General features: G+C 44.1%; 1 protein-coding gene across 2 annotated transcripts in view; it reads left to right on the top strand.

Annotated features, from left to right (window-relative positions):
• dag1 (dystroglycan 1) overlaps window positions 1-11,041 on the top strand; it is a 60,432-nt gene extending 49,391 nt beyond the window's left edge. For both annotated transcript variants that reach the window (XM_029692879.1, XM_029692880.1), the window contains exon 3: window positions 7,107-11,041. In XM_029692879.1, coding sequence (XP_029548739.1) covers window positions 7,107-9,380 — 2,274 coding nt within the window. In that variant the 3' untranslated portion in view covers window positions 9,381-11,041. The remainder of the gene's footprint in view (window positions 1-7,106) is intronic.
• The last annotated feature ends 1,817 nt before the right edge of the window (window positions 11,042-12,858 follow it).

Genomic DNA, 12,858 nt, shown 5'->3' with positions numbered 1-12,858 from the left:
CCATCACTAGCACATTACAGGCTGCTGCCTATAGGCATTGACTAGGAATCACTGGCCACTTTAAGGAATGGAATACTAGTCACGTTAATGTTTACATATCTGGCATTACTCATCTTGTGTATTGTAACGTCTCTCTACGAGAGATGTGTGTAGGAGTCAGGCGCAGGAGAGAAGATAATTCCAAGAACAAGAGTTGAATTAAGTCCATCAAAACATACAGGCACCGGACAAAAAATACACAGTCCAAAAAATGACCAAAAGAACAAAATCCAAAGGACATAACCTGAATGAAAAATGATGAACAAAATAACATCACCCAACAATAACAGGGAAACGAAAATGAACCCGCACGACACAAAGCGGGTGGAGAGAAAATAAATACCCACACTAATCAACCCAAACAAGGAACAGGTGCACAACCAAAACAGACAAGACTAAACGAAAAATAAAAAAGGATCAGTGGCAGCTAGTAGACCGGCGACGATGACCGCCGAGCACCACCAGAGGAGCCACCTTTGGTATCGTGACACTACCCCCCCCCCCCCCCCCCCCCCCCCGACGCATGGCTCCCGCAGTGCGCCGACACCGGCCTCAAGGACGACCCATTAGGACGAGGCGCAGGGCGATCCGGATGGCGGTTGTGGAACTCCCGAAACGTTTGACCCAAGTTACACAATTTAAAGGCAATGCTACCAAATATTAATTGACTGTAAACTTCTGACCCACTGGGAATGTGATGAAAGAAATACAAGCTGAAATAAATCGTCCTCTCTACTATTATTCTGACATTTCACATTCTTAAAATAAAGTGGTGATCCTAACTGACCAAAGACAGGGAATTCTTACTAGGATTAAATGTTAGGATTTGTGAAAAACTGAGTTTAAATGTATTTGGCTAAGGTGTATGTAAACTTCCGACTTCAACTGTAGGCTCTATAGAAAACTCTAGATGATTCTGAGAACATGTAGGCTACTAAGTCAAGGGGCGGCAGGTAGCCGAGTGGTTAGAGCATTGGGCCAGTAACCGAAAGGTTGCTGGATTGTATCCCCGAGCTGTCAAGGTAAAAATCTGTCGTTCTGCCCCTAAACAAGGCAGTTAACCTACTGTTCCTAGGCCGTCATTGTAAATAAGAATTTGTTCTTAACTTACTTGCCTAGTTTAATAAATGTACTTCAGTATATTTAATTGTTGCAGTGCTTCTTTAGGTTGCAAGGAATACAAATCAATTTAACTTTGTTGTGAGGTTCTTGTTGTTTTCAGCCCCACGACAATACTAGATACAAACTGTTTCTGAATCTCCTTTTCAACTACTCAGAAAGATACAGAAAGAAAGAAACATGTTCAGTTCGCTTAAATGTCCTGGCAAGTCGATCTGTTACAGTGAAATCAGCCTGTCTCTGATAAATGGAGAAAGATATCCCTGTTGTCTAGACTTCCCCGGTGGTGCTCTACTCTCCTCCTCTCCAGCGATGGCAACCAGGCAGCAGGACTCTATTTTTCTCTTTTCCTCTCTGTTTCCCTGAAACCCCTCCATTCGGACACACAAAGACTCGCATTGAAACCTAATTAGGCTTGGCAGTGTGGCAGCGGAAAACTTCTATTAGTAGGATGGATGAAGGACCCAAGATAATATTGGGTTGAAGATTTGAGTCTCTCAGTTCTCTGATCAGATGTAGCCAAATCATTCCATCCAGAGTCCCTCCCTCCCTCCCTTCGTCCTTGCATCCATTCTCATTTGTTAGGTTTTGATTCCCCTCTGCATAGCAACTAAGCAGGGTACCTACCACTGGTGTCATGTAGTTCAAGGCAGTCTTGGTGAGACTCTTTAGGGTGCCATCTCAAGTTACTAATTTCTTTCCAGCTTTCAAATAGGAACATTCTTATCTTCTCCTCTACCCTGCAACTCTTTCACTGGTCCTTAGTGCACTACTTTCTATTGTACACTATGTTGTCAACTCTTCCCTTGCTTCTTAGTGTACTACTTTCTGTTCTATTATTGTACAAAGAAAGTAGTGCACTATGTGGGTGGGCCTGGCTCCCAAGTGGGTGGGCCTGGCTCCCCATTGGGTGGACCTGGCTCCCTAGTGGGTGGGCCTATGTCCTCCCAGGCCCACCCATGGCTGCAACCTTGCCCAGTCATCTGAAATCCATTGATTAGGGCCTAATTAATTTATTTCAATTGATTGATTTCCTGATATGAACTGTAAGAGCAAAATATTACAAATTGTTGCATGTTGCGTTTTACATTTTTGTTCAGTGTACTTTCAAAATAGTTTGGCGTGCTACTCATAGTGTGTTACTGGTAGCTCCTGTTGGACCCCTGCACTAGAGGACACTAGTTAGTGATATGTAACTTGTTATGGGGTGACGTGTGTGTGTGTGTGTGTGTGTGTGTGTGTGTGTGCGTGCGTGCGTGCGTGCGTGCGTGCGTGCGTGCGTGTGTGTGTGTGTGTATCCTTGGATGTTGTTGTGGTACACCTCCTTCCACTTACATCACAAAGGAAAGTATATTTGGTTCAATTCTTTATTTATTTGTTGTTTATCTGCTCCATAGCTATTCGTCAATCTGTATTGACACTGTGATGATGCAACCACTCTGAGAGAGAAAAAATGTATTTACACACACACACACACACACACACACACTCTCTCTCTGTCTTTCTGTCTCTTAGAGAGAGAGAGAGAAGTGTTTTATTTACTGTACAGAACACAACAGACCAGAACAGAAAGAGTTTCACTGACAGTGAGTCATTCCTGAGGCGAAGCAGCATTAGTCTGTGGGTCTGACAGGATGGGTACACTGAAGGGGAGTTTAAGTTACTCCAGTCATCTTAGTTCACTCTGTGTTTGTGTCCCAAATGGCACCCTATTCCCTATATAGTGCACTACTTTGACCAGAGCATATGAGCCCTGGTCAAAACTAGTGTAATAAATAGGGAATAGGGTGCCATTTGGGACAATCTCAGTGACAGGGCCAGCTAACAGAGAACAGGACACAGACCACTTATAACCCACTATTATTCTGTGTGTGTGTGTGCTATTCTGCAGACTTCAAGCTCTAAAGTCTTCAATGTACTCAGTAGCTTTTCTTTCTCCCTCCTCGTTATTCTTTTTCTCCCTTCTCCTTCCACCGTGTCTCTCTCTTCATCACTACAGGAGTTGAACTAAGGCCAGCTTCTCCTTCCACCGTGTCTCTCTCTTCATCACTACAGGAGTTGAACTAAGGCCAGCTTCTCCTTCCACCTTGTCTCTCTCTTCATCACTACAGGAGTTGAACTAAGGCCAGCTTCTCCTTCCACCTTGTCTCTCTCTTCATCACTACAGGAGTTGAACTAAGGCCAGCTTCTCCTTCCACCTTGTCTCTCTCTTCATCACTACAGGAGTTGAACTAAGGCCAGCTTCTCCTTCCACCGTGTCTCTCTCTTCATCACTACAGGAGTTGAACTAAGGCCAGCTTCTCCTTCCACCGTGTCTCTCTCTTCATCACTACAGGAGTTGAACTAAGGCCAGCTTCTCCTTCCACCTTGTCTCTCTCTTCATCACTACAGGAGTTGAACTAAGGCCAGCTTCTCCTTCCACCTTGTCTCTCTCTTCATCACTACAGGAGTTGAACTAAGGCCAGCTTCTCCTCGTTCTCCTTGTGAATAACTATTTATTAGTGTATCTGCAAACAAATGTTGTTGATTTACCTGAGGGGGAGAGAAACTAGAGTGAAGTGGGGGCCTGGAGTATCTCTGTCTCTCTCTCTCTCTGTCTCTCTATCTCTTTCTTTCTCTCTATGTCTCTGTCTTTCTTTCTCTCCCTCTCTCTCTGTTTTTCTCTCTCTCTGTCTCTCTCCCTCTCTGTCTCTCTCTAAATTCAATTCGAAGAGCTTTATTGGCATGGGAAACATGTTTACATTGCCAAAGCAAGTTACATTTCTCTCTGTGTCTCTCTCTCTCTCTCTCTCTCTCTGTCTCTCTCTCTCCCTTGTCTCTGTCTCCCTCATCTCTGTCTCTCTATCTCTGTCTCTCTCTCTCCCTCTATCTCTTTCTTTCTCTCTGGCTCCTCAGTAGTATAGCTCTATAGTATAGCTCTGTATGTGTGTGTGGGTGAGAATAGATCACTAGATTTTAATGACAAACCATATTTTTTTCTGAAATTGCCCTCAATTACCGTCACAGGGTGTTTTTATCATTCTGTGATTATTCAGTATTGACATCATCAGAATATTTCCCGACACAGCCTAGATATCATTTTCCATGATCCACAGTTTCCCACAGTGGAAAGTAAAACAAGAAAGGTTGTATTTCAGGACAGAGTACTATCACTCTACTGCTGAACAGCACTAGAATACAGTGATATAAATGTTTAAAAGTTTCAAATGGGCTGGATTGGAGAGTGACTAGTCTTTCATAAACATCCGACTGCCTGACTGCCTGCCTAGCTACCACTCTAACGGAGTCCCTCTCTTCCTCTCCTCTCCTTCACTCACATTTTCCAGTGGAAAGAATCAGCTGTGCCAATAACTCGCCACCCTCCCTCCCTATGTTTCAGTCTCTCTGTCCCACCCTCCCTCCCTCCCTCCCTATGTTTCAGCCTCTCTGTCCCACCCTCCCTCCCTCTCTACATTTCAGTCCTTCACCAAATCATATCACAAAGACATGCCAAGTCAGTCAGTCAGTCAGTCCATCTCTCTTTCATATGAATGTTATCTGTTTGGCTGTCGACACAGCTGTGACCGTGGGTGCCTTTTCCCTCCCTGGCGGCTACTGAATATCACATCCGTTATACCTAAATTATGGTGGTGTGGATTGATCGACGGCTGAGGATATCATTAATGAAAACAGTTAAAGGATGTCTTAGATACTTAGATATTGATTAGGCCTGATGCATTGGGTGATTGGACCCACCCTCACTCATCTAGTTCTCATCCGTTCCTCTTTTTCCTCCGTCACGTCGTAGATTCCTCTTCTCCCCATGCAGTGTTAGATATCAGAGAAGCTGATAGTCAGAGAAGCTGATAGTCAGAGAAGCTGATAGTCAGAGACGCTGATCGTCACAGTGGGTTTCAACGGTGGGTTTTGGGGCTATGAGCAGAAATCAGTACACTATTCATCAAACAGTTAGCGGAGAAGTCCCAAATGGCACCCTATTCCCTACAGTGGGTGGCTATGGGCCCTGGTCAGAGGTAGTGCACTATTATAGGGAATAGGGTGCCATTGGGGACACTATAGTTAGTGTCTTTGATGAGATTAACAACCCCCTGGTTTAATTAACTTCACTATTAAAGTGGGGAGAAAGGGGGCAGAGCAGCTGCCTCCTGCTGTGTATTCATCATCTCACACACACACACACACACACACACACACACACACACACACACACACACACACACACACACACACACACACACATCATCTCATCATCTCCTGGTGATATCAGCCAAAGGCTTTTGGATACATCACCGCTTTACCCATCACCATAGTTGTCAAATGCAACGGTAGGAGGTGGAGGAGTGTTAATGGGGGAAGTGGGGGAGTGTGTGTGTGTGTGTAAGTGTGTGTGTGTGTGTTTAGGTCTCTGTGTTCATGTGTGTCAGTGCGTATGTGTGTACAAGTGTACTTGCTTCCTTGTGTCTGTACCTACGTGAGTGTGTGCATGCCAGTGTGTGTGTGTGTGTGTGTGTTCATTCGCCTGTCCATTTGTGTGTGTGTCTAAAAGCAGGAGGCTGAGGGACTGAACGCTGTAAAAAGCCCAGCCGCTGTTTCCTGTCCCTGGTGATGGCTGTGTATTGGTTAGACCATTAATGATCCATCTTGGGAACACTGGGCTCTACATAATTTATCAACTATACGATTTATCATCTGCAAAATTAACTTGTTGGTTGGAGCTAGGAGGGAATCAGAGAAAGCATTAGTTGTTTGTTTTTTTATTTATTTGAATGCTTTGTCATTCCCCTGTGATGTATTTCTTTGTGAGATTCCTGGAACGAATATAATGTCTCTAAATGCCTAATTGGTTATGCTAAGTTCTTGTGTTAGCTGTATTAGACAATGTGCATCCCAAGTCTTATTTGTGATGTTATACTGTAGCTTAGGTACCATCTAAATAATATGCCTAGAGGTTTCATGCACAAATGGCTAAATTCAATATAGTCTTATTTGAATTGATCGTGTCTGAAACAATCTGTGTCTTGTATATTTTATCCCACAAATTGATAGACGATAGTCTGTCACCTGAGTTTGATGCCTCTGAAACATGCTTCTAGAAAATAGTCTGTCCCCTGAGTTTGATAACTGAAACATGCTTCTAGAAAATAGTCCGTCCCCTGAGTTTGATGCCTCTGAAACATGCTTGTAGAAAATAGTCTGCCCCCTGAGTTTGATGCCTCTGAAACATGCTTCTAGAAAATAGTCCGTCCCCTGAGTTTGATGCCTCTGAAACATGCTTCTAGAAAATAGTCCGTCCCCTGAGTTTGATGCCTCTGAAACATGCTTCTAGAAAATAGTCCGTCCCCTGAGTTTGATGCCTCTGAAACATGCTTGTAGAAAATAGTCTGCCCCCTGAGTTTGATGCCTCTGAAACATGCTTCTAGAAAATAGTCTGTCCCCTGAGTTTAATACCTCTGAAACATGCCTATAGAAAATAGTCCGTCCCCTGAGTTTGATGCCTGATACATGCTTGTAGAAAATAGTCACTCACCTTTAAAGGTGTCAAGAAACCTAGATTTGCACTAATCGGAAAGTTGAAGTTGTGTGAAGTAACAGCGTTGTATATTTTTAATGATTGCCTCAACATTTATAGATTTTGTTTTGCACAATAGCTGTTTTAAAAAGATGTTAGTGCAATACAATTTTTATCCAAATGTTATTTATGAACCAAAAAGATCAAAACAAGCCAAGATTCGATCTCTTATGTTCTTCTTCTGTATCATAATGAATTGTAAACAAGTTGTATCATCAAAGATGTAGTCATGCTGTGGGTAGAACAGAAATGGTAAATGTAGTGGGTGTAAAATTATTATTTTGCTTCTTGTTGTTGTATTTTGTTTTCTTGTATTCTATCTTAAATTATTCATCAAAACAAGAGATTTTTCAACTCTGTTTATCTTTGTTTTTTCTAGATAACTGAGTCAGGCAAGGAGACGCTACCAGCATGGCTGCACTGGGACTGGAAGAGCAACATCCTACAGGGTCTACCACTGGAGGAGGACAAGGGTGTCCACTACATCGCCGTCTCGACATCAAACGGCAGCCAGGACATCTTCTCCATTGAGGTGCACCCAGAGGAACACGCCGACCCGATCCAGCTAGCCATTCAGTCAGCATCCAACAATGAGGTCAAGCCGTTTGTCTGCGGTACAGAGGAACCGGTGACGGTGCTCACGGTGATTCTGGATGCCGACCTCACCAAGATGAGCTCCAGGCAGAGGGTGGAGCTGCTGAGTAAGATGAAGAAGTTCTCTGGCGTGGCGCTCCAGCACATGAAGATACTTCCCGTGGTCAACAACAGATTGTTCGACATGACCGCCTTCATGGCCGGACCGGGAAATGCCAAAAAGGTGGTGGAGAACGGAGCCCTGTTATCCTGGAAGCTGGGCTGTTCCCTAGACCAGAGCAATGTCCCCAACATCAGCAGCGTCCAGGCGCCGGCGAAAGAAGGCACTATGTCTGCTCAGCTGGGATACCCTGTGGTCGGTTGGCACATCGCCAATAAGAAGCCTCATATCCCCAAACGGGTGAGGCGCCAGCTCAACAATACCCCTACCCCTGTTTTTGTTGTGCTTCCCCCAACGTCTGTTGTCGAGCCCCCTATTCGCATTGTACCCACCCTGTCATCACCTGCCATTGCTGCCCCCACAGACAGCTCTGCCCCACCCATGAGAGGGCCTGTGCCCTTGCCCATGAAGCCCACAATCCGTGTCAGAGACTCCTATGCCCACACTCCCACTCAGGGTGCACCCCTGCCAACCAGAGTGATGGAGTCCACTAGTACCATCTCCATTCAACCCACCATGACCAGGCATACTGTTGTGGAAGCCACACCGACACTCCCTCCACCCACCACAGTTGCCACCAGAAAGCCAACCAAGAAACCAAAGAGACCGAAGACCACTCCGATTCCAAGGGAGCCCAAGACCACCACAGCCAAACCAGCCAGGCGCACCACCCCTTCGTCCATCGTGCCTGACCCAAGAAATGAGAAACCAGATCTCCGCAACCCCATCGATCAGGTCAATGCCTTCGTGGGCACATACTTTGAAGTGAAGATCCCATCTGATACATTCTTTGACAAGGAGGACGGTACAACAGACAAACTAAGGTTGACCTTGAGGATGAACCACAACGAAGTTGTTGGGGACGACTCCTGGATACAGTTTAATAGCACAAGCCAGCTGCTGTACGGTCTTCCAGACTCAAATCACGTTGGGAAACACGAGTACTTCATGCAGGCCACCGATAAGGGAGGTCTGAATGCGATCGACGCCTTCGAGGTCCGTGTGAACCGCTGGGCATCCAACGATAAGTCCCCGGTCCTGTTCCAGGCCCGCTTACACGGAGAACCTCGCCTGGTGACCAATGACATCCACAAGAAGATTCTGCTTATCAAGAAGCTGGCGTACTCGTTCGGTGACCGCAACAGCAGCACGGTCACCCTGAGGAACATCACCAAAGGATCCATCGTGGTGGAGTGGACCAACAACAGCCTCCAGCAGAACCCCTGTCCCAAGGAGCAGATTCAGACCATGTCCAGGAGGATCTCTGACGCCCAGGGGAGACCCTCCCAGACCTTCATCTCCGCCATGGAACCGGACTTCATACCCATCAGCATCAAGGTCAAAGGAACGGGCGCCTGCCGGAACTACATGTTTGTCCCGCCTGGTGAAATCACTATCCCTATCCCCCCGGCTGTCACGCCAGCGCTAGGCACCGGACGCCAGAGCACAGACGACGTCTACCTCCACACGGTGATTCCGGCCGTGGTGGTGGCGGCCATCTTGCTGATCGCTGGCATCATCGCCATGATCTGCTACCGCAAGAAGCGCAAGGGCAAGCTGACCATCGAGGATCAGGCTACCTTCATCAAGAAAGGGGTGCCCATAATCTTCGCAGACGAGCTTGACGACTCCAAGCCGCCTCCATCCTCCTCCATGCCCCTCATCCTGCAGGAGGAGAAACCCCCTCTTCCCCCACCGGAGTACCCCAACATGGCCAGTCCAGAGACCACCCCCCTGAACCAGGACCTTCTGGGTGAGTACACGGCTCTGAGGGACGAAGACCCCAACGCGCCCCCCTACCAGCCCCCGCCCCCCTTCACCGCACCCATGGAAGGTAAAGGATCTCGTCCAAAGAACATGACCCCTTACAGATCCCCACCACCTTACGTGCCACCCTAAGGGTTTAGCAGGCTCCTCCAGAGAAGGAGGAGGGAAGCAGGGGGACTTGTAACAGTCTCAATCCAGTGTCTGTTTCGAAATAAGGGGTGGGAGGAGAAGGACAAAGTGGGAACAAACTTTTGGATTTTGGGTTGGGAGGGTTTTGGGGTGATCTGATTGAGTCTGAGTTGAAGTTGTTGGAAAGATGGGAGGGAGGGAGAACTAGATGTTAGCCGCGGCGACAGTAGCCACAAAAAGGACACTATTCAGTCTGTCGTCTCATTGGCTACAGCTGAATGGCTAGTTTGGGAAGACACGCCCCTCTGGTCCCAGCGCCTTTTTTTTCTCCGTTTGAAACTAAATGGGCTTTTGTTTTATTTTAGGTATTTGGTTCTGTTAAGTTTAGTTTTTATAAAAAAAAATTTGGGGGGGGGTGACTTCAAATGAAATCAAACGACTTGCTTAACAGCACTCTTTTTATGTTATTTTATCTTGAATAATACAAGAGGATAATAAACAAACACACTGCAGGCAAAAAGGATTTTAATAGAGAGAGTTCTATGAAAAAAACAGAAACAACATAATCGTGTGGATCTGCACCAGCCCTGCAGCTAGCCCTGCAGCTAGCCCTGCAGCCTGCCAGACAGACAACACAGTGGCTTGCCAGGCAGTGGGTCAGGGTTTCAAGTCAATAAGGTTTGCCTTTTAACACTAATTGTATATTTGTATCCTTATTCACACAATGTCTAGTCAAGATGATCATAACAAAGTTAGCCTAATAAATCATTAGACATTTGTTTAAAAAACGTTATGTTTGTTTTATTAGTTTTGTTTTTAAATCCACTGTATATCTGGATGGTTCAGATAGGTAGGTAGGTAGGTAGGTAGGTAGGTATACAGGATCTCTCCCTCGATCAGAAAGGAATGGTAAACCAAGTAGGTAGACCCAGCCCAGTCAGGACTAAACAAGCAAACATTACCGTTAGCTAATGTTAGCACGTAGGGCAACCATGACAACTGTGATTCTACAACAGCCTGGCCCAGTTATTATCAGATGTATAGTTTTGACTTGAAGCTCAAGGATTTTTACCTTGCCTGGGTTTCCCGAAGCCACCCAAAATCATTCAAGAGGGAAATACAATGCAATGTCCCTCTTTATTATTATTATTATTTAAAATGTGTCCCTTATCCGAATATGATCATAACATTGACAATTTGAATGCCATGTTGCCTTTATGGTGATGCGATGTGTCTTCTGTATATAGCTATCGATCGGCCTGTTGAAATAATATTAAGTGTATTTATACTTCAAAAATGTTTGTGTAAATCAGATATGGAAAAAGCCTCCTGCAGTTTATTTTAGACAAGGAGTAATTATTTTTTTATGTAGTGATGATGATGCTCTTGTTCTCACAGTTTATGCGGGAAACAGTTCATTGCTGTTGAGAGTGATTTAGAACTTCCTGAAAGGGATACAATCTTTATTCACAACTCAAAGGTCATTGGGAGGGGAGGAGAGGAGAGGAGAGGAGAGGAGAGGAGAGGAGAGGAGAGGAGAGGAGAGGAGAGGAGAGGTCTGAAGAACAAGATCACCAGAAAACACTGAACAAAATGGTGGATAAAATCTCTATCTAATTTTTTTACAAAGTTTTTGATACAGCCTCAAATTGTTAAAAAAAAAATAGAGAAATAAATAAATAGTGTATTGCAATTCGTTCAATCTTAGCGTAGATAATTGATTCTTCAATATGTACCTTTTCTCATGGGTCACCTATTTCAAGTGATTTTTTTGTTGTTGACATATTATCAAATGTATTATCATGTTTTTCCCCATTGAGTTTTGACTTTGAAAGTGACCCTTTGCAATAATGTAAGATGTTGTCTGGTGGAGGTGAGTGGTCAATGCAGGTTAGATGAGTCTACTACCAAAATGAGTGGTGATGAGAAAACCCACATAATGATGATGATTAACCCACATAATGATGATGAACCCACATAATGATGATGATGATGAACCCACATAATGATGATGTACACGCATAATGATGATGATGAACCCACATAATGATGATGATGTACCCGCATAATGATGATGATGTTCACACATAATGATGATGATGTACACGCATAATGATGATGATGTCCCCCCCCCCCCGAAATGATGATGATGATCCCCACATAATGATGATGATGATCCCCACATAATGATGATGATGTACCCACATGTAGTTTGTTTTTGCAAGATACCAAGTGTTGCTTTTTTTCGTGTGCATTAATCATGAAAGCCAGTCTCCGTCTATCTACAGTATGTCCAGACAATTCGTCCTTCTTCACACGTTTGAAATTCGAATCCTCTATACAATTATCGGAGGGGATCATGATGTGTTACACTGGCACACTGCTGCTGCCATACCTTATAATATATAGCTTTATTTTTAGTGATGAGCCTCGGTTATAATCGGTTTTCTAATGCTTTCACTTACCCCTTGATGAGTCTACATGTCAACGTCAACAGAGGTTTCAGTAAAATGTGTATCCATCATAGAGTTAGTTAGAGGACTCATCTTTGTATCTGTCCAATTATGGCGTCTATGATAGCACAATTTTCATTCAAAAATGGGTTATATCCATGATGAGTTCTCTAAACCATCTCTATGGGGTCCATCTGTCAGGTCTGACTGTCAGCCCTTTGAGACCCTGACTCTAGTCAATATAGCTGGATAATAGTCAACTAAACTGGTGTTATTAATCTAACTAGATAAACATTTGATCTGGAACCATGTTGTAAATCTCCTTTCCATCACACTCAGCACCATGAAATACAGATACAGTATCTTATTGATTAATATGTAAATAAGTTGCTGATACCTCCTCTGCGTCTCCACACATCATCATAGTCATTTCTGCTGTGTTTGATTTTAGAAGGAAACTGGTAGGTGTAAACAGCCCACTGTATTTCCCAATTAGAGTTGGTAGTTACTAAAAGACAGAAAGACATAATTACGGAGACTGATGCAGATTTTTGATTGAGATTCATAGATATGTAGACACCACAAGGACATTTTCTTTCAGGCCTTTGTTTATATATATATATATATATATATATATATATATATAAATTGTGGCGTAGTCCTTCAGCATTAAGGTCACTTCACTAGACTAGCAAAGAATCAGGTTTAGTTATACTGAGTCAAATCTTAAATTACATATCCGTAACACAATTAAGCGTAAACCTCCATTTGATTCCACAATTAAGAGGATATGATGGCCTGATTTATGTGAAAGTTTAACGGAGAAAAAAACCAAAGATGTAAAAAGGTGAAATAGCAGTCATTCACTACAACTTGTTCAAATGCCTTGTTGACAGAATATATTTTTAGCTGTCGGTTACATTTCAGTATTTCAGTTACATTTCAGATGTTAGCAACAGCATTGCAAAGGATATGGATTCAATAAAAACACATTGTTCTTTTCATTTAGAACCCGATAGCTGTCCTGA

This window comes from Salmo trutta, chromosome 16, assembly GCF_901001165.1.
Source record: "Salmo trutta chromosome 16, fSalTru1.1, whole genome shotgun sequence".
Lineage (NCBI taxonomy): Eukaryota > Metazoa > Chordata > Actinopteri > Salmoniformes > Salmonidae > Salmo > Salmo trutta.
This window is presented reverse-complemented; position numbering and strand designations above follow the sequence as displayed.